Genomic DNA, 18,750 nt, shown 5'->3' with positions numbered 1-18,750 from the left:
TTCGGAACAAATCATTATCTGTGCACTTTCATCCAATCATTCAAAGTCAGAAGGCATGGGATCCAGGGAAATTTGGATGCATGGATTCAGACTTGGCTTACCCACAGAAGACAAAAGGTGGTGTTAGCTGCAGTATATTCTGCCTGGATGCCAGTGACCAGTGGTGTTCCACAGAGATTTGTTCTGGGATGCTGCTTGTGATTTTTACAAATGGTTTGGATGAGGATTACCAAGTCTGCAGATGACATGAAGGCTAATGGTGTTGTGGACAGTTGTATTTACAATTGGACATCAGTAGAATGCAGAGTTGTGGGCTGAGAAGTGGCAGATGCAGTTCAATCCAGAAAAGTGTGAAGTGATACACTTTGGAAGGTTAGACTTGAAGGCAGAGTAGAGTATTATAGCAGCATTCTCAGCAGTGTGGAAGAAAAGAGGGATCTTGAGCACATCCATACATCCTTCAAAGTTGCTGCACAAGCCGAGAGGATGGTCAAAGTGTATGGTGTTTTGGGCTTCATTAGACAGGGGTAATGTTGCAGCTCTATAAAACTCTGGATAGACCAAATGGAGTATTGTGTTTAGTTTTGGCCATCTCATTATGGGAAAGATGTGGAAGCTTTAGAGGGGATGCAGGAAAATTTACCAGGATGCTGTCTGATTAGGGAGCGAGTCATGAGGATAGACTGACCAAGTCAGTGTTTTTCTCCTTGGAGCAAAGGAAGATGGAAGGTGACTTGATGTAATAAGATGCACAGATACAGTGGCCAGCCAAAGACTTCTTTGTCCGGAGCAGAAATAGCTGATATGAAGAGATACAAATCTAAGGTGTTTGATGGAAAGTATAGAGGGCGGATGTCAAAGAGGTAGATTTTTTTTTACATGGAGTGGTGAGTGTGTGGAACACACTGCCAGGTATGGCAATGGATATATTAGGAACATTTAATTTTTAAATAAGCACATGGATGAAAGAAAAATGATGGGTTCTGTGGGAGGGAAGAATCAAATTTAATTTAGAGCAGATAAAAAAGTTGGCACAACACTGTGGCTGAACAACCTGTACTGTGCTTACTGTTCTATAATCCCACCTTTTCACCCTACAACTGTGGCAGATGAACAAACTCATGTAGTCTCCAATTCCCATGAATAAATTCCCCAGAAATCTATGAATGTTAAAAAATTATTCAACCAAAATGAATGTCACATCAACTTTCTAGATTGTAAATCACTAAGCCCACATGTAATATGTACACCACATTGTGTGGGTATGCAGAAGTATGACAAAGAGCAAGAAGGTAGAGGATGGAACTGCCTGTATTAAAATTTTATAACTTATAGAAAGCAGAAAAATAAACTCGTGACATTAAAATGGCAGTTTGAATTTCTACTTGCCTGCACCTGTATCACAATCCTTTATTGTCACTTTATTTGGGAAACAACACTTAGTGTGGACTCCCAATGAAATGCTAAATAAATGCAAGTAATTTATAATTAACAGCTGTAGTACTCTGCAGACAAAAAAATTGTTTTCCAACTGTAAATAGTAACGTGAAATCTACTTGCTGGCAATTCTAAATGCTTTCCTATACAAGTAGGATTTAAAAGTCAAGATGCAAAGCTTACAAATTACTAATTTCGAGGAGCTTTTAACATATACCTTGTATTTCTCCTTGGGGATCTTTATAAAACCACTTCATTGCAGCTTCATGAGACAATGGCAAGGTAGCAGCTTTAGTCCGTTGCTCTTGAATTTGTGTTGATAGCCTTTCATCATCTATGGCATTGTCCTGCAAAGATGCTACCATCTTCTCTGCTTCCTGAATTGGAAAAAAATATTATTCAAATTTTGTTGAAGAATGACTATACGCAAGATACAATCCAGTTATATACACTTACATTAAACTACATTGTACGTCTCTACTTCCTCAAATTTGGACCACTCCAACTACCTTTCACTAAAAACATTCACAAACACTAAGTTTCTTTCCATTCTCAATAGCACAATTTACACTTAGTGGCCACTTCATTAGGTACCTATTGGACCTAATAAAGTGGCCACTGAGTGCATGCTCATGGCTTTCTGCTGCTATAGCCCATCCACTTCAAGGCTTGATATGTTGTGTGTTCAGAGATGCCCTTCAGCAAATTACTGTAGTAAAGTGTGTTATGAGTTGCTGTCACTTTCCTGTCAGCTTCAATGCCAGTCTGACTATTCTCCTCTGACCTCTCATTAACAGGCGTTTTGCCCACTGAGATACTCAAACTACCCTGTCTTGAAGTCAGAGGACCTAGAGGAAATCCACGTGGTCACGGAGAGAACGTACGAACGCATTGCAGGTAATGACAGAATTGAACCCGGGTTGCTGGCTTTCTATTAGCATTATGCTAACCACTATGCTACTGTCCTTTATGTCAAGATAGTCAATCGCCACACATTTACTGACTCATTACTGTGAAACAAAATAAAGAAATTAGAACAGTATGTACAGTTAATACATTTTTACACCAGGTTCATCATGAATTTATGTAAAGGAATTAATGGTTGACCGATCTACCCAAGTTCATAGAAGGTATATCTAGCAGGGGGAAGCAATGTATTTAAATTTTCAGAAGGTGCTATACAGAAGGTTGGTAAGCAAGAATACAGTGCAAGATATTAGGACTAACATAATAAAAAAGACTGAACCTTAGCAGATAGAAAACAGAAGCAATAATGAGTCTGCTACAAGTTGACTTCTGGGGTAGTGCAGGAATCAGGTGTAATACAATGTGCTAAATTGTTGAGTACTTTCTTTTTAAATGATGAGATAATAGTAAACGCACAAGTTCAAAATGGATTTGAATACTCTTTTATGCAAGTTAATAGAAGATGCGTGTTAGAGAAGCAGGCAAATATAATGGAAAATGAATCACAAGTACAACAAAATGATTTCAATATACCTTGTTGTGCCTTTGCACCTTACCCAGTGCTATTACTCTGAATTGCAACACTGTATTCTGCACCATTGTTTCACCTTACACTATCTCAATGCACTGTTGCAATGAATTGAGTTGGTACAAGAAATGAGCAATTTTTCATTTACAACACAGGATATACAGTTCAAGAAAAAGCATACGAATTTTGACATGGATCTTCATATATTATGAGAAAAAGGCAAATTATTCATAATTTATTGTTCCTACTATCGAATACCTGTTCAAGGTGTTTAAGCCCTTCTTCATCATCATTGTCCTGAGGTATGCTATGGTTTCCAATATTTGGAGCTGTAGATGAGGGAGACACTGAAGACACATCAGCAGCAGGAGGAGAGGCATTACTAGGCAGAGTTGGAGATTTCTGATCTGAGGCAGCTCCGGTTTCTGTTACTAGAACACACGTAAAATAATTAAGCAACCTTGTATAATTTCATTTCTTTGGCTCCAAGTCTTGTAAAACATTCCTAAGAGACAAAGCAGTATGAATTGAAGCACAAGGGGTTAGAAAATATGCAAAAAGCAAAAAAATTCAGAGCATGAGGTCATCAAACTGAACAGCCAAATGTATATTTCTACAAATGATCTAATTTGAAATTCAGTTTCCATTACCTTTTAAGGTAGCGCATTCCAAGTCTTGTGTAAAAGAAAATTCTCATTTTACCTCTACCATTTAGTTAGAATTTTCATTGTTGTGCAAAAAGGTTACTTTCAAGGTTATAGACCAAAATAAGTGATTTTGCACATACTCGCTATGCCCAGTGAGAAGGAAATAATAAAAAATAATAAATTTCAGCTTCTTCCATTTGTTACATGCCTCAAGGAGATCTGTGATTTTTTTTTGAGAGAATGATGTAATGGTCTTTTACAGGTCACCTGTTGTAATTTTCCCGCCAATGTGAGGTCACGTGATGACATGTGTACCACGGGTATATAAGGGTAGACCCCAGGTGACGCAGTTAGTTTTTAGTTTTTAGATTTCCAGGTAGAATGTGCTGTGTCTCCGTTTTTGTTGCATGTTTGTTTTTGTGACGCAGTTTCATTTTTGAAACGGTTGTGCGTTCTGTTGCAAGGTACAATATTTCTGGACTGGAAATTTTTGCTAGATGCGCTGATGTACCTTATTCCAGCAGCAGTAGAAGGGAGAGTGAAGACTTTATCGAAGTACAGAACCCGAAGGATTGAGAAGGGTCAGTACCATTCGGCAGTTCAACAAAGGATCGACCTTATTGAGTTTTCGTTGAAGGAGTAGCGACCTGCATCGAAAATAACTCTTGCCAAAAGAGCGAAGAGTTCATGCAAAGGTTTGCTCTCTCTAAAAGAAATTAAGGTCAGCTGTTTTAAACTGTTTATTTACTGCATCGTGAATCCTTTGGACAGAACCAGCAGGAAAGTTGCGTCTATGAAGAAATCCTTCTCCAGAGAAGTGTCTCCCAATTGAACGTATAAATCTGTTGGACTTTCGAATTTACCATTTTAAGAACTACATCTGACTTTATTGCTTTAAGAACTGTTTTCACATTTAACGCTTTAAGAACCAGTGCCGACTGACCATTTGTTGAACAGCTGCTTAACAGTTAACTTCCGGTTAAAGTTTTCGTTTTTTTTTTTATCGTTTATCCGTGATTAATAAATATTTGGTTGTTTTTATATACCCTGTCTCGATTGATATTTATTATTGCCAGTTACATAACACATTCTAGGTAAAATAAAATCATAACTTCAGGTTAGAAAATTTACTTTCATTTTGCTTGCTGAATAGTTTTTCTTAATTAGCAATGACCAAAATGCCAAAGACCACTGCAACTGACTCACTATTTAAGCCAATCTAAAGCATTACAGCCCTAAGTTTCATTCATCTCTCTTAAGCAATAATTATGCGTTCACAAATCAGTTGTTTGAGAAACTACACCAGGTATTCTATTAAAGAAGATGTCTGCCCTAAGCATCATTCATTTGACAAATTCCCATGTTGGTCTATCTACACAAAACAGCTAACAATTGTCAGCAGTCCGACTTCAATAGGAACAACTGTTTTGCTGTGTAGAATTAGACATGAAAATATTCAAAAGGGATCAGGGATGAGATGGCAAAATAGGTGCCATGAAAGGAAATTCATGCTTCATTGCCTATATTCTAACTACAAAAAGTTTGATATTATGACAATTACATAGAACAGATAAATGAAACTAGAAAGCAACACAAATGCATGTGAAGAATCATATAAAATGAATATGGAAACACTCCGATTTCAAACTGATTTATGACCACATATTAATAAATCTTGGAATTAAAATCAATCTATTTAATATAGAACTAAATATAATATCTATTATATTTATTTTGGAAAATGCATGTCATTTCAATTTAAAACTACAATGCTATGAATTATTGTGCTCATTTAGTATTCTGTTTTATAAGGGCCAATTCAGAACAAGTAACCATGCAAATTCTCTGAAATAATTTCTTTCAGAAAATAATTACAAGGAGAGAGAATAAATGAATTTAAACATGGTCTCTTTAATTCTAAATGTCTTAAAGGTCAGAATACCAGGATGAACAGCACGATTTAAGTTCACGCAATGCCTCAAAACTTGGATACATTTTACAAATATTGATACCTTCAGGGGCAGATGTGTTTTTTTGTGTATCCTCACTTTTTTCTGGTCTGTTTTCTTCTTTTTTGGGTGGGCTGGAATCCATTGCTGTCTGTGGTTCTAAAGGAGGAGTAGGTGAAGCTGCACAGGGAACGTCTTTGGACTCTTCCATTTTGTTTGTTTCTATAAAATTAGAAATAATAAGCAACCCACTGCATATAATTCAACCACCAACAGTCCAAATTCAGCAAGAAGTTTCACATTTTACTTCCCTGTGCTACGAATACTGCCAAGATAATTTATTTAATAATTTGAGTTCAACAGATCAATTTACATGAATGGACATCTTTTACCAAGGAAAGGGAACACATAACAGAGTTCCTGTAGTATAATTTGAGATCAGCTCATGAAATATTCCTCAGTAAATCAAAGAAACCAGCGAATTTATTTGACATACAGATCTAGAAAATCTGTGATTCACGCAGTCTGTGACAAATTATCTTTTGTCAGCCAAATTAGTATGAAAAAAGCCACTGCCCTCCAGAGAACTTTGCCAGTAGTACGCATGTGAAGATGGTGGTTAAGGATTAAATCAGCCTAATTGCTAGATAAAGGTTACTTTGGCCGGGGCACCTGTGAAAATATCCCCAAATCTATAGGTACAGATGCCAAAATCTTTATGAAGGGAGTACAACCAAACACACGAGCAATTACATGGTCAAGTTCGCCTGTGATATGACAAGGGTTGGGCTCATCAACAACAACAAAACTGTCTACAGAGATAAGGTGAAAAAGTTTAAGGCCTGGTGCCCAGCAAATAACTTCTTCCTGAATGTCAACAAGACAAAGGAGATGGTTATCAAATTCAGGAAAACTCATACCCCCTTTTACATCGACAGCACAGCAGTGGAAACTGCAAGCAGCTTCAATCTCCTAGGAGCTCACATCACACACCACTTCTCATGGTCCCAGAACACATCCTACACGGTTAGGAAAGCTCACCAGTCTCTACTTTCAAAGGAGGCTGGGCTTTGCATATCTATACCCATGTCGTTCTACAGGTACACAGCAGAGTGTGTCTTCACAAGCTGCATCACTGGCAGACATGATGGCTCTACAATGGGTAGTCAAAACTTCCCTACGCATTGTTGGCACCAGCTTAACCGCCATCAAGAACATATGCACAGAAAGGTGCTGGAAGAGGGCCAGTAACATCCCACCTGCCCTGTTCAAGAACTGTTTGTCCCACTCTCACAAGGAGGAGACTATGCAGCATCTATGCCAGGACCACCAGAATAAGGTCGATATCCACAAGTAGTTAGGCTGATCAATATCTCCACCATAATTTTATTGATTTCTGTCAGTCACCTTATGTATAGCTAAGTATCACTTTATGGATATACAATTAATCTATGTAGAAAAGCTAGCTTATGTATTTGTATTTGTTTTTTTTTATTATTGCATTCTTTATCTTGCTTTTTTTGTGCCACAGCCAATCTGAAGTAACAATCATTTCATTCTCCTTTACACTTATGTACAGGAAACATTAAACAATTTTAAATCCTGTACCTTAAACAAGAAGGAAACTGACAAGAAAATCAATTGAAATACTTGAGGGTCATATCTTTTTATACTGAAGAACTTGATAATATACCTTCATCAGTCTCTTTTTTGGCATTCTTATCAGGTTCCTTAGCTTCTTTTTCACTTTCCTCTGAGTTTGATCTTTCTCCTCCATCCTCTATCTGCTTAAAATCTAATTCCTGCTCCTCAGGAATAGGTTCTTTGGGAGTCTTCTATAAAGCCATAAGGTAAAGAATATATGCAGTTAAAAACTTTTGTTAACAATTAAAACACATAAAACAAAGAAATTTTATGTTGACAGAATTATATTGCACAGATTTTGAAATCCTTTTATTAACCTGCTACAAACATTTTCACTTGAGGAATCTGATCAGAAGCAGAACTAAGTGAGGAACCTGTATATTTATGTCCATCTTTGGAAAGCTAGGCACTTAATACTGACTGACAGTAATCAAAGATCATTTTTAGCGTTATCTTCCAGATGAGATATTAATCAACGGACCATCTACCTTCGTAAGTGCATACAAATTGGTCATCACAAAAATTATGCCTAATTTATAAGACCACAAGATATAGGAACAGAATTAGGCCATTTGCCCCATCATATCTGCTCCACCATTTCTTCATGGCTGATTCACTTTTCCTCTCAGCCCCAATATCCCGCCTTCTCCTCAAATCCCTTTATATTCTGACCAATCAAGAATCTATCAATGTCTATCAAGACGGCCTCCATAACTACCTGTGGCAAAGAATTCCACAGATTCACCATTCACCAATACACTTCAAGAAATAGATCTACAATCATCATCTAGTTTGGGCTTTTCCAAAGACCAACTTCGAGCTCACACCAATGTGAGCACTCATCAAACAGCTGAATTATCCAGCAAATCTCATGAATATCAACATAATTTCAGTGTTCAAAAAAGATGGTCTTTGAACACCTGCCCATCCACTAATTCCTACATTTCCAGAAGTCCAGAGAACATAAAATATTTGGTGCAATCCATTCAACTTGCATTGCAATTGAGCAGCTTGTTTACCTAACCTTTCATGGCTCATCTGAATGTCCACTCTTCCATCACTTTACTATGACTCAATACTAACAGCAACTCTCACCAAGCTTCAACATCTCTTTAACCCATGACCTTCCCTATTCAAATCCCAAATAGCAACATACCTTTTTATTTATCAATGGAATCCAGGTGAGGCTAAAATTTTAGAAATCTTGGTTTAATCTTCATCTACAGTTCTGTAAGTGTGGTGTCTACACATTCTTCCAATGACCACCCTGGCTTCTCTGGCTGCTCTGATTTTCTTATACATCCCAAAGATATGGAGCTTGTCAGGTTATTTGGCCACTATAACATGCCCCTAGTGTGGAGATGAGTAGTAGAATCTAGATAGGGATCTAGGGAAAATAAATTGGGTTTTGTGTAGGATTAGAATAAAGATTAGAGTCATTTTTGAAGGGTCAACCTTAACCCAAGACTTCAGCAGAAATGTTCTTGAACTATATCTTTGCTTAAACATGTTTAGCAAATTTCTTAAATAATTTAAATTCATTCCAGAAATCATATAAAGCAGCAATATCTATAGTCAACAACTGGGATGGAGGTAAGGAGAGAGAGAGATACAGGTCATAATGAACCAGAAACTTAACCAACCAATTAAATACCAGAACTCCAAGAGCAAATCAAAAGGTGTCTGGGAACGTCTGGAAGAAACCCATACAGTCATAGAATTCCAAAACTCCACACGGACATCACCCAAGGTTAGGAATGAACCTGTCTTTCTATCACTGCAAGTTAGCACCTTGACCAGCTATGCCAATCTGCTGCCTGCTTTATTCAAATGGGAATAAAATCATGTAACACTAAGAGAATTGGCCTAATACGTTGGCTAAAGTGTGACTTCAACCTACATGAATACAATATCTGATCATTCATCTCATTTCTACTGTGGAATTTCTCTCTTGGCCACCAGGCACCACTTCAACAACTCTAAGTATTTAGCCAAAAAATATCCCTTGGCACGTCACACAGTCCTGAGGGCCTCAATCAAACTTAACTGCTTCTTATTTTATGTAAAATATTATCTTTCAACTGCATCATAATTTTCCAGTACTAGAAGACATAAGCATTACAATAGATAATAACTGTTAATTACAAGTACTCCAGATCAGAAATGGCAGATCAACTGCAGCCAACTTTCTACCTAACAATATCCCTCAACTACTACCTCAAAAAACAAGTAAACACCATTACTTTCTTTTTTAAAATTTTGCTAAATTAGCCCCAAACCAGTTAATTACATTGACTGCAAGTTTATAGAATAGCTTACTCAGAGTACAATGAAAGTCAATAGCCCAGAAGTAATTTTTATCCACATGTGGGTGTCATCAGGCATTAAGATGCAGAGGCTTCAATCAGATCTACATTATTTGGAAGCTAATAAAAATCTAGACACTGAAAGTAGTAACTTGAATAACAATACCCATCATTCCAGAAAGCTCAAAGTTAAAAATTGTGTATTAGAATTTCCCTACCTTTAAGGACATAAATGCGCCTGAAGAATCAAATGTCCCCATCTCTTCGTCTGCATCCTCTAGACACCACTCTGGCAAACTGTCCTTTTCATCATCCACACCACTGCTACCTGAGCGCACACGTCTATAACTTCGTTCATCATCTCTATCTCTGTAATCAAATTCAAACCGTCTCCTGCGCTCTGTAGCTTCTCTCCAACCTGTAGAACAAGCCCATCTGTTAAAAAGTTTGAACACAAATTAATGCTAAAAACAATGTAAATTCTCAAAATGATAATAAAAGAGGCAAAATAAAAAGTCTTAAAAAATCCAAGTAGTAATTAATCACAACAGATTAGGAGCAATGGCTTTAGTACTCCAGTTTGGAATAAAGATTTTGGTTTAAAGTAATTTCTGATCTGTGATGATAATCCATGCATATACTATGTTTTGAGAGAAGAAAATCAAACTGTAGAGTATATTAATCAACTAAACAAAATTCATTTGTTGACAAGAGATATATCATAGGTGTCAAAATAAGGGTGAGTGTGTTTATCTGTCACTTATTTCACCACTTTAACTATTTATACATTTCTACATATTTACTTTACCCCACAGGTTTTATGAAAATGTCTTTATTAGAGTCAAGAACTGTTTAAAAAACATGGCTGATAATCTATAAACACAGAAACTGCTATGAGAATTCAGCTCAAGATTTTCAATGTTCATTCAAATTTATTTTAATAAGTGCTTCTCTTTCTCTTTTCATTGTTGAAACTATCAACGAACCCAGCTGAATGCTGTTAACATAAAAATGGTAGCCAATTTTGGAATCTCGTTCATCAAATTCAACTGTGGAAATCACTAATTTCTCCACTTAAAGATGATGAATTTACATCAGGTAGATATGTCAATATACTGTAATACTTCAATTTTATTATTCTTTTTTATTATTCTAAAGACAGGAAGTAGGAATTTAAATATCAAAAACATTACAAAATATTTTGAAACACTCAAGATTGAGGTAAGTAGTAATATAATTTAGTAAAAAATTAAAAACCCTATTTATGTCTCATGCAACAAACCATTATGCTTCAGGGTATTTTATAGGTTTCAAATATTTGAAGTTAATCACTTCATTAATATCTCCAGGAAAACGCTGTGAAGAAACTTACTGTTGTTTGGATCTGTGTTTAACAGTGCATGTGTGAACTCCAAAAGATGCTGTTAGCTTCACAATGTAATGATGAATTCCAACAGGAATTCAGCTGGATCAATCTGTCGTGACAATACAGCACCATCTACAGGCACAACTCTGGAAACGCACTACAACTCCTTGGAAACTTGTATTATAAATTTGAAGTTCCAAATGTGTGACAAGCAAGGTATAGCACCCTATGTTAAGAAAGCTAGTATAACTGAGCCAATCAACATGACCTATTAAACTTTCTTGCAATAAGTATAAAAAATTTGATTGCAAAAGATAAGTAGAATCAGACACTGTTTCTATCAACTTCCTTTAAGATAATCAACTCAGTTTATCATTCCCATACTGAACTTAACAATAGAACAGCCTTCTATTTTCACTATTCAAGCTGTTACTAGTTAAGTTTACTAATTTTAAAGGACTACCTTAAAATTTATTCCATTATTTACAACAATATGCATCTTTTCTCCGGGCCACAATTTCAATCTCTTTTTCCAAACCATGACTGACATTAAGCCAAAGTTCCTTTATGTGTTCAGTACAACATGACAGACAGCAGCCAAACCTTTACCATTAGCAGGCCAAGAAACTTATTCAGCTCTCACACCTGGACTATGTGGTTGCCATCTATCACCTTCTCGACGAGGACCTGCTAAACGCCAACCTCCATCATCATCCTCACCATTCTGTTCATCTCTGCAAACCCGCCAGTTCTCACTCTCAGAGCGAGTAAATTCATGTTTTCTTGTGGATGATGTCCCCATTTCTTCAAAAGTTGGTCTCCCTAGAATTAAAAATATTTCCTCAGTTCACTTACATGCAAAGTATTTCATAACAAAGTGATCCTCAATATGAAATATAAACTAGCAATATTATTGAATGCTATTGTGGTCTACCAGATACAGAAGAGCCACATTAATGATCGATGGACACAATTTTTACATGAATTAGTTTTCATAATGGTTCAGAATACTCAAAATATAGCTTCTGGTTGCCACAATAGAGACATTTGAAAGATTACAGGGAAGAGCAAACAATTGAAGAGTTAGAGAAATTAAATTAAGCAGATAAATTGTAAGAACTGACAAGGGAAGAAATAGTAATTCAATGTCTTTTGGAGGACTCTAAAGTGATTCGCCTCTGTGAAGATCAACAAGCCATTTCATATTGATCCAGAACAGCAAAACCACAGTACTTAGCCTTCAAGACTCAGTGTAATAATTTCAGTAATCTGTGGAAGAGACAGCATTGATTTACTTTCATTTGGAAAAAAAATTACTTATAAAAATACCATGAGAGTCCTGAGACACAATGTTCTAGTAAGAATTAAAAAATAGACAGGCATGGAAGATTAATGTTTAACTAAAAACATGGTGCGGGAGGAAGGTTTCAGATATATGGGCCATTGGGACCAGTTCTGGAGCTGGAGGCGTCTGCTGATGCTAGATGCGGATGGACATGGGTTGGCTTGCTAGTGAATCTGTGGGTGGAATTTACAGTATAACGATTGGGGGGTGAGCAACAGTATGAAACCGTAGAAGTAACCACAGAAAATTGAGAGCTACCAGTTGGATAATCAGGAAGTGGTAAAACTGTGGATGGGAGGAGACAATAAAACCATGAGATGGACAAAATAGAACTATGTATAATATATAAATGCATGATTCAATAAGCAAGATTGATGAGCTGCATGAAAAATCAGTAGTGTAGGAACACAACAGAAGCAGTCCTTAAAAAGAGGTTTAACGAAAGAGTACAACTATGCACTTAATAAACCAGGCTACCAGATGTTCAGCAAACCTAGGGAACAAGCAGCAGTTTAAGAAAGATATCATGCTAGAAAATGATCTTTGAGGGGGCAAGGCTAGAATGCACTTGGTTGGAGTCATGCAGCAATAAAAGATGCTATCACACTGCTTGAAGCATTTATAAGTATTTAGTATATCAGAAATAATAGCAGTGATAGGAGAGAGCAGCAAATTTTCAAAAATGGAGAACAAAGACCAATACAGGATCACGTCCTTCAGCCTAACTAATGAAACTAGCATTTAAATACCTAACTCATCGTTTCTGCTTTCACAATATCTTTACCCTTCATCTGCCTATCTAGGCATGGTATTTAACTTCATCACCACTCATGGAAATGCATTCCAGACACCCACTACTGTGTAAAACACTTGCTGCTGCATATGCCCTTTGAACTTATCCATTCACCTTGGATGTATGCCTTCTGATACAGGTTGAGCACCCACTATCCAAAATTCATAATTCCAGAAACCTCTGAATTCCAAAATACTTTTTGATCACTGACATGATGTCACAAATAAAAAATTCCACAAGGTGCTAGGAAAGCTCCCAGGTGATGTGCATACAGGTTCTGCACATCAGACAATTCTGAGGTGACCTCACATACAATATCTTGAAAAAGTATTTGGCTCCCACAACGATTTTCACATTCTGTCTCATTTTCATATTTAAGATATATTGAAGTAGAATTTTTGAGCTAACCTACAAAACATTGTGCATCATTTCAAATCAAAAGAAAAAATCCAAAACCTGTCAATGATTTACTAAAACTTAAAAACCAAAATTGTTGGAAAAAATATTCAATTCCTTTGTAAATACTACACTTAGATGCAATATTACCTTACCAACTCACCCAATTTGTTGATGTAGAAAATCGGAGGATCACCTGTTTTCAAAGAATTCATAATAAATACCTCTCTCTATAAGGTCCAACAATATGGTAGATTTTCAACAGGCCAAACCAAATGGAAAATAAAAGAGCATTCAGGGAAATGACAGGAAATGTCAGAGATCAAAAATCCAGGATTGCTGCCAGTGCTGTGTGACAGTGATGGTAAGAATTGGAGGAGATGGCAGTTGAATGCGTGGCTGAGGAGTTGGTGCAGGGAGCAGGGTTTTAGATTTTTGGATCATTGGGATCTCTTCTGGGGAAGGTGGGACCTGTACAGATTGGATGGGTTGCACCTGAACCCGAGGGGGAGCAATATCCTTGCAGATAGGTTTGCTAGGATGGTTCGGGAGAGTTTAAACTAATTTGCAAGGGGTATGGGACCCAGAGCAATAGAGCAGTGAAAGTAGTACATGGAGTAAAGCCAGATCTAACATATAGAAAGGCTTTGAGGAAAGAGAAGCAGAATAAACGGTGTAAAGGTAGTAAGGCAGAAGGGCTGAGGTATATGTACCTCAATGCAAGAAGCATCAGGAACAAAGGTGATGAACTGACAGCTTGGATACATACATGGAATTATGATGTAGTGGCCATTACAGAGACTTGGTTGGCACCAGGGCTGGAATGGATTCTCAATATTCCCGGATTTCAATGCTTTAAAAGAGATGGGGAGGGGGAGGGGAGGAGGAGTGGCATTACTGATCAGGTATACTATTACAGCTACAGAAAGGGTGGGTAATGTAGCAGGATCCTCTTTTGAGTCAGTGTGGGTGGAAGTCAAGAACAGGAAGGGAGCAGTTACCCTACTGGGGGTATTCTATAGGCCCCCTGGTAGCAGCAGAGATACAGAGGAGCAGATTGGGAGGCAGATTTTGGAAAGGTGCAAAAATAACAGGGTTGTGATCATGGGCGACTTTAATTTCCCTCATATTGATTGGCACCTGATTAGATCCAAGTGTTTAGATGGGGCAGAGTTTGTTAAGTGTGTCCAGGATGGATTCCTGTCACAGTATGTGGACTAGGGGGAAGGCCATACTAGATCTAGTACTAGGAAATGAACCGGGTCAGGTCACAGATCTCTCAGTGGGTGAGCATCTCGGGGACAGTGACCACCGCTCCCTGGCCTTTAGCATTATCATGGAAAAGGATAGAATCAGAGAGGACAGGAAAATTTTTAATTGGGGAACTGCAAATTATGAGGCTACAAGGCTAGAACTTGCGGGTGTGAAATGGGATGATGTTTTTGCAGGGAAACGTACTCTGGACATATGCTCGATGTATAGAGATCTCTTGCAGGATGTTAGGGATATATCTGTCCCGGTGAAGAAGATAAAGAATGGTAGGGTGAAAGAACCATGGGTGACAAGTGAGGTGGAAGAAGGCAGCATACATGAGGTTTAGGAAGCAAGGATCAGATGGGTCTATTGAGGAATATACGGAAGCAAGGAGCTTAAGAAAGGGCTGAGAAGAGCAAGAAGGGGGCATGAAAAGGCCTTGGCGAGTAGGGTAAAGGAAAACCCCAAGGCATTCTTCAATTATGTGAAGAACAAAAGGATGACAGGAGTGAAGGTAGGACCAATTAGAGATAAAGGTAGGAAGATGTGCCTGGAGGCTGTGGAAGTGAGCGAGGTCCTCAATGAATACTTCTCTTCGGTATTCACCAATGAGAGGGAACTTGATGATGGTGAGGACAATATGAGTAAGGTTGATGTTCTGGAGCATGTTGATAATAAGGGAGAAGAGGTGTTAGAGTTATTAAAATACATTAGGACAGATAAGTCCCTGGGGCCTGATGGAATATTCCCCAGGCTGCTCCATGAGGCAAGGGAAGAGATTGCTGAGCCTCTGGCTAGGATCTTTATGTCCTCGTTGTCCACGGGCATGGTACCGGAGGATTGGAGGGAGGCGAATGTTGTCCCCCTGTTCAAAAAAGGTAGTAGGGATAGTCCGTGTAATTATAGACCAGTGTGCCTTACGTCTGTGGTGGGAAAGCTGTTGGAGAAGATTCTCAGAAGTAGGATCTATGGGCATTTAGAGAATCACAGTCTGATCAGGGACAGTCAGCATGGCTTTGTGAAGGGCAGATCGTGTCTAACAAGCCTGATAGAGATATTTGAGGTGGTGACCAGGCATATAGATGAGGGTAGTGCAGTGGATGTGATCTACATGGATTTTAGTAAGGCATTTGACAAAGTTCCACACGGTAGGCTTATTCAGAAAGTCAGAAGGCATGGAATCCAGGGAAGTTTGGCCAGGTGGATTCAGAATTGGCTTGCCTGCAGAAGGCAGAGGGTTGTGGTGGAGGGAGTACATTCAGATTGGAGGATTGTGACTAGTGTCCCACAAGGATCTGTTCTGGGACCTCTACTTTTCGTGATTTTTATTAATGACCTGGATGTGAGGGTAGAGGGGTGGGTTGGCAAGTTTGCAGACGACACAAAGGTTGGTGGTGTTGTAGATAGTGTAGAGGATTGGCGAAGATTGCAGAGAGACATTGATAGGATGCAGAAGGGGGCTGAGAAGTGGCAGATGGAGTTCAACCTGGAGAAGTGTGAGATGGTACATTTTGGAAGGACAAACTCCAAGGCAAAGTACCAAGTAAATGGTAGGATACTTGGTAGTGTGGAGGAACAGAAGGATCCGGGGGTACATGTCCACAGATCCCTGAAAGTTGCCTCACAGGTAGATAGGGTGGTTAAGAAAGCTTATGGGGTGTTAGCTTTCATAAGTCGAGAGATAGAGTTTAAGAGTCGCGATGTAATGATGCAGCTCTACAAAACTCTGGTTAGGCCACAATTGGGAGTAATGTGTCCAGTTCTGGTTGCCTCACCAGAGGAAGGATGTGGAAGCATTGGAAAGGGTTCAGAGGAGATTTACCAGGATGCTGCCTGGCTTAGAAAGTATGCATTATGATCAGAGATTAAGGGAGCTAGGGCTTTACTCTTTGGAGAGAAGGAGGATGAGAGGAGACATGACAGGGGTGTACAAGATAATAAGAGGAATAGATAGAGTGAATAGCCAGCACCTCTTCCCCAAGGGCACCACTGCTCAATACAAGAGGACATGGCTTTAAGGAAAGGGGTGGGAATTTCAAGGGGGATATTACAGGAAGGTTTTTTTACTCAGAAAGTGGTCGGTGCGTGGAATGCACTGCCTGAGTCAGTGGTGGAGGCAGATACACTAGTGAAGTTTAAGAGACTACTAGACAGGTATATGGAAGAATTTAAGGTGGGGGGTTATATGGGAGGCAGGGTTTGAGGGTCAGCACAACATTGTGGGCCGAAGGGCCTGTAATGTGCTGTATTATTCTATGTACTATGTTCTAATGACAATAGAGAAACACAAATCTGGGGAAGGGTACAAGACCAACTCAAAGACTCTGAACATACTTTGGAGCTCAGTGCAGTCATTGTGAAAAAGTGAAAAAAAATATGAAAGCATAGCCACACTGCCTAGGTCACACCACCCCTCTAAAACTAGTCACCAGATAAGAATGACAATCATAAGAGGCAACTAAACTCGAGTGAGCTGTAGAAGTCAGTAGCTGCAACTGGAGATGAAGTTCATGGTGCCACAATCCCTAAGCCCTTGCAGGCTCCACAATCACTAAGGCCTTGCACAAAAAAGGATATTTATGGAAGCATGGCAAGGAAGAAGCTGTGGCCTAAAAAAAGCATATCCTTGACCATAAAAACTTTGCAAAGCATCACATAGAAGGTACTGTAAAGATATGGAAGAAGGTCTTGTGGTCAGGTGAAACTTCAGCAGAACTTTTTGGCGTCAATACTAAGCAGTGCATGTGGTGTAAATCTAATACTGCAGATCAGCCAGGTAACACCATCCCTACTGTTAAAGTATGGTGGAGGTAGTATCATGCTATGGAGATGCTTTTCAGCAGCAGGGACTGGAAATCTCATCAGGATTGATCAGAAGATGAATGCTATTAAATACAGAGATTCTGGCCTCTGCCAGATACCTTAACTCAGGGAGGAACTTTGTCTTTCAAGACAAAGACCGAACACACACTGCCAGAGCACCATGGAGTGACTTCAAATGAAGAAAACTGATGCCTTATAGTGGCCCACTCAGAGTCCTGACCTTAACCTGATCAAACATCTCTGGCAAACCCTTAAGATTGATGTGCAGCACCTCTCCCCCAACTAACCTGGCACAGCTTGAGCAATTTTGTAAGGATGAATGGACAAATCTTGATCCATCATGTTACCTATCCAATTAATAGAGACTAATCCAAAAAGACTACTGGCTGTAATATCTGCAAGAGGAGGTTCAATGAAGGGGGATGAATACTTTTGAACTGCTAACATCTCAGTTTCTGAATTTTTAGTTCTTCATGCTTCATTATATGCAGTTTTAAGAAAAAGTTTGCAAACCCTTTGCAATTACCTGGCTTTCTACATTAATTAGAAACATAGAAAACCAACATCACAATACAGGCCCTTTTGGCCCACAAAGCTGTGCTGAACATGTCATTACCTTAGAAATTACCTAGGGTTACCCGTAGCCCTCTATTGTTCTGAGCCTATCTTCTGAGCATGTACCTATCCAAGAGTGTCTTAAAAGACCCTATCATATCTGCTTTCACCACCATCGTGGCAGCCTATTCCACATACTGACCACTCTCTGCATAAAAAACTTACCCCTGACATCTCCTCTGTACCTACTTCCAAGCACCTTAAAACTGCGCCCTCTCGTGCTAGCCATTTCAGCCCTGGGAAAAAGCCTTTGACTATCCACATGATCAATGCCTCTCATCATCTTATACACCTCTATCAGGTCACCCCTCATCCTCTGTCGCTATAAGGAAAAAAGGCCAAGTTCATTCAACCTATTCTTTTAAGGCATGCTCCCCAATCCAGGCAACATCCTTGTAAATCTCCTCTGCACCCTTTCTATGGTTTCCACATCCTTCCTATATTTAGGTGACGAGAACTGAGCAAGTGGGATCTGACCAAGGTCCTACATAGCTGCAACATTACTTCTCGGCTCCTAAACTCTTTCTTTTTAAATTTTTTATTAATTATTATTGAAAATCAACAACAAAAAAAAAACACTGAAGTAATCAAGTCGACATATCAGTATGTACAATAAGAGTTAAACTATCAACCAAGTTAAACAATATTTCAATAATAATAAAACAAAACAAAATGCTAAA

At 38.6% G+C, this 18,750-nt stretch overlaps 1 protein-coding gene across 2 annotated transcripts in view; it reads right to left on the bottom strand.

The window, feature by feature from the left end:
* LOC140196411 (GRB10-interacting GYF protein 2-like) overlaps nt 1–18,750 on the bottom strand; it is a 191,571-nt gene that overhangs the window by 84,073 nt on the left and 88,748 nt on the right. The window contains exons 9-14 of one of the 2 annotated variants that reach the window (XM_072255561.1): nt 11,490–11,666; nt 9,697–9,896; nt 7,222–7,363; nt 5,592–5,750; nt 3,191–3,363; nt 1,655–1,814 (exon numbers count right to left, since the gene is read on the bottom strand). In XM_072255561.1, coding sequence (XP_072111662.1) covers nt 1,655–1,814; nt 3,191–3,363; nt 5,592–5,750; nt 7,222–7,363; nt 9,697–9,896; nt 11,490–11,666 — 1,011 coding nt within the window. The remainder of the gene's footprint in view (nt 1–1,654; nt 1,815–3,190; nt 3,364–5,591; nt 5,751–7,221; nt 7,364–9,696; nt 9,897–11,489; nt 11,667–18,750) is intronic. The other variant, XM_072255562.1, reaches the window with a different exon arrangement.

The sequence above is a fragment of the Mobula birostris genome, chromosome 4 (genome assembly GCF_030028105.1).
Source record: "Mobula birostris isolate sMobBir1 chromosome 4, sMobBir1.hap1, whole genome shotgun sequence".
Lineage (NCBI taxonomy): Eukaryota > Metazoa > Chordata > Chondrichthyes > Myliobatiformes > Myliobatidae > Mobula > Mobula birostris.
Note: the sequence above shows the minus strand (reverse complement) of the source record. Positions and strands in the feature narration are given on the sequence as shown.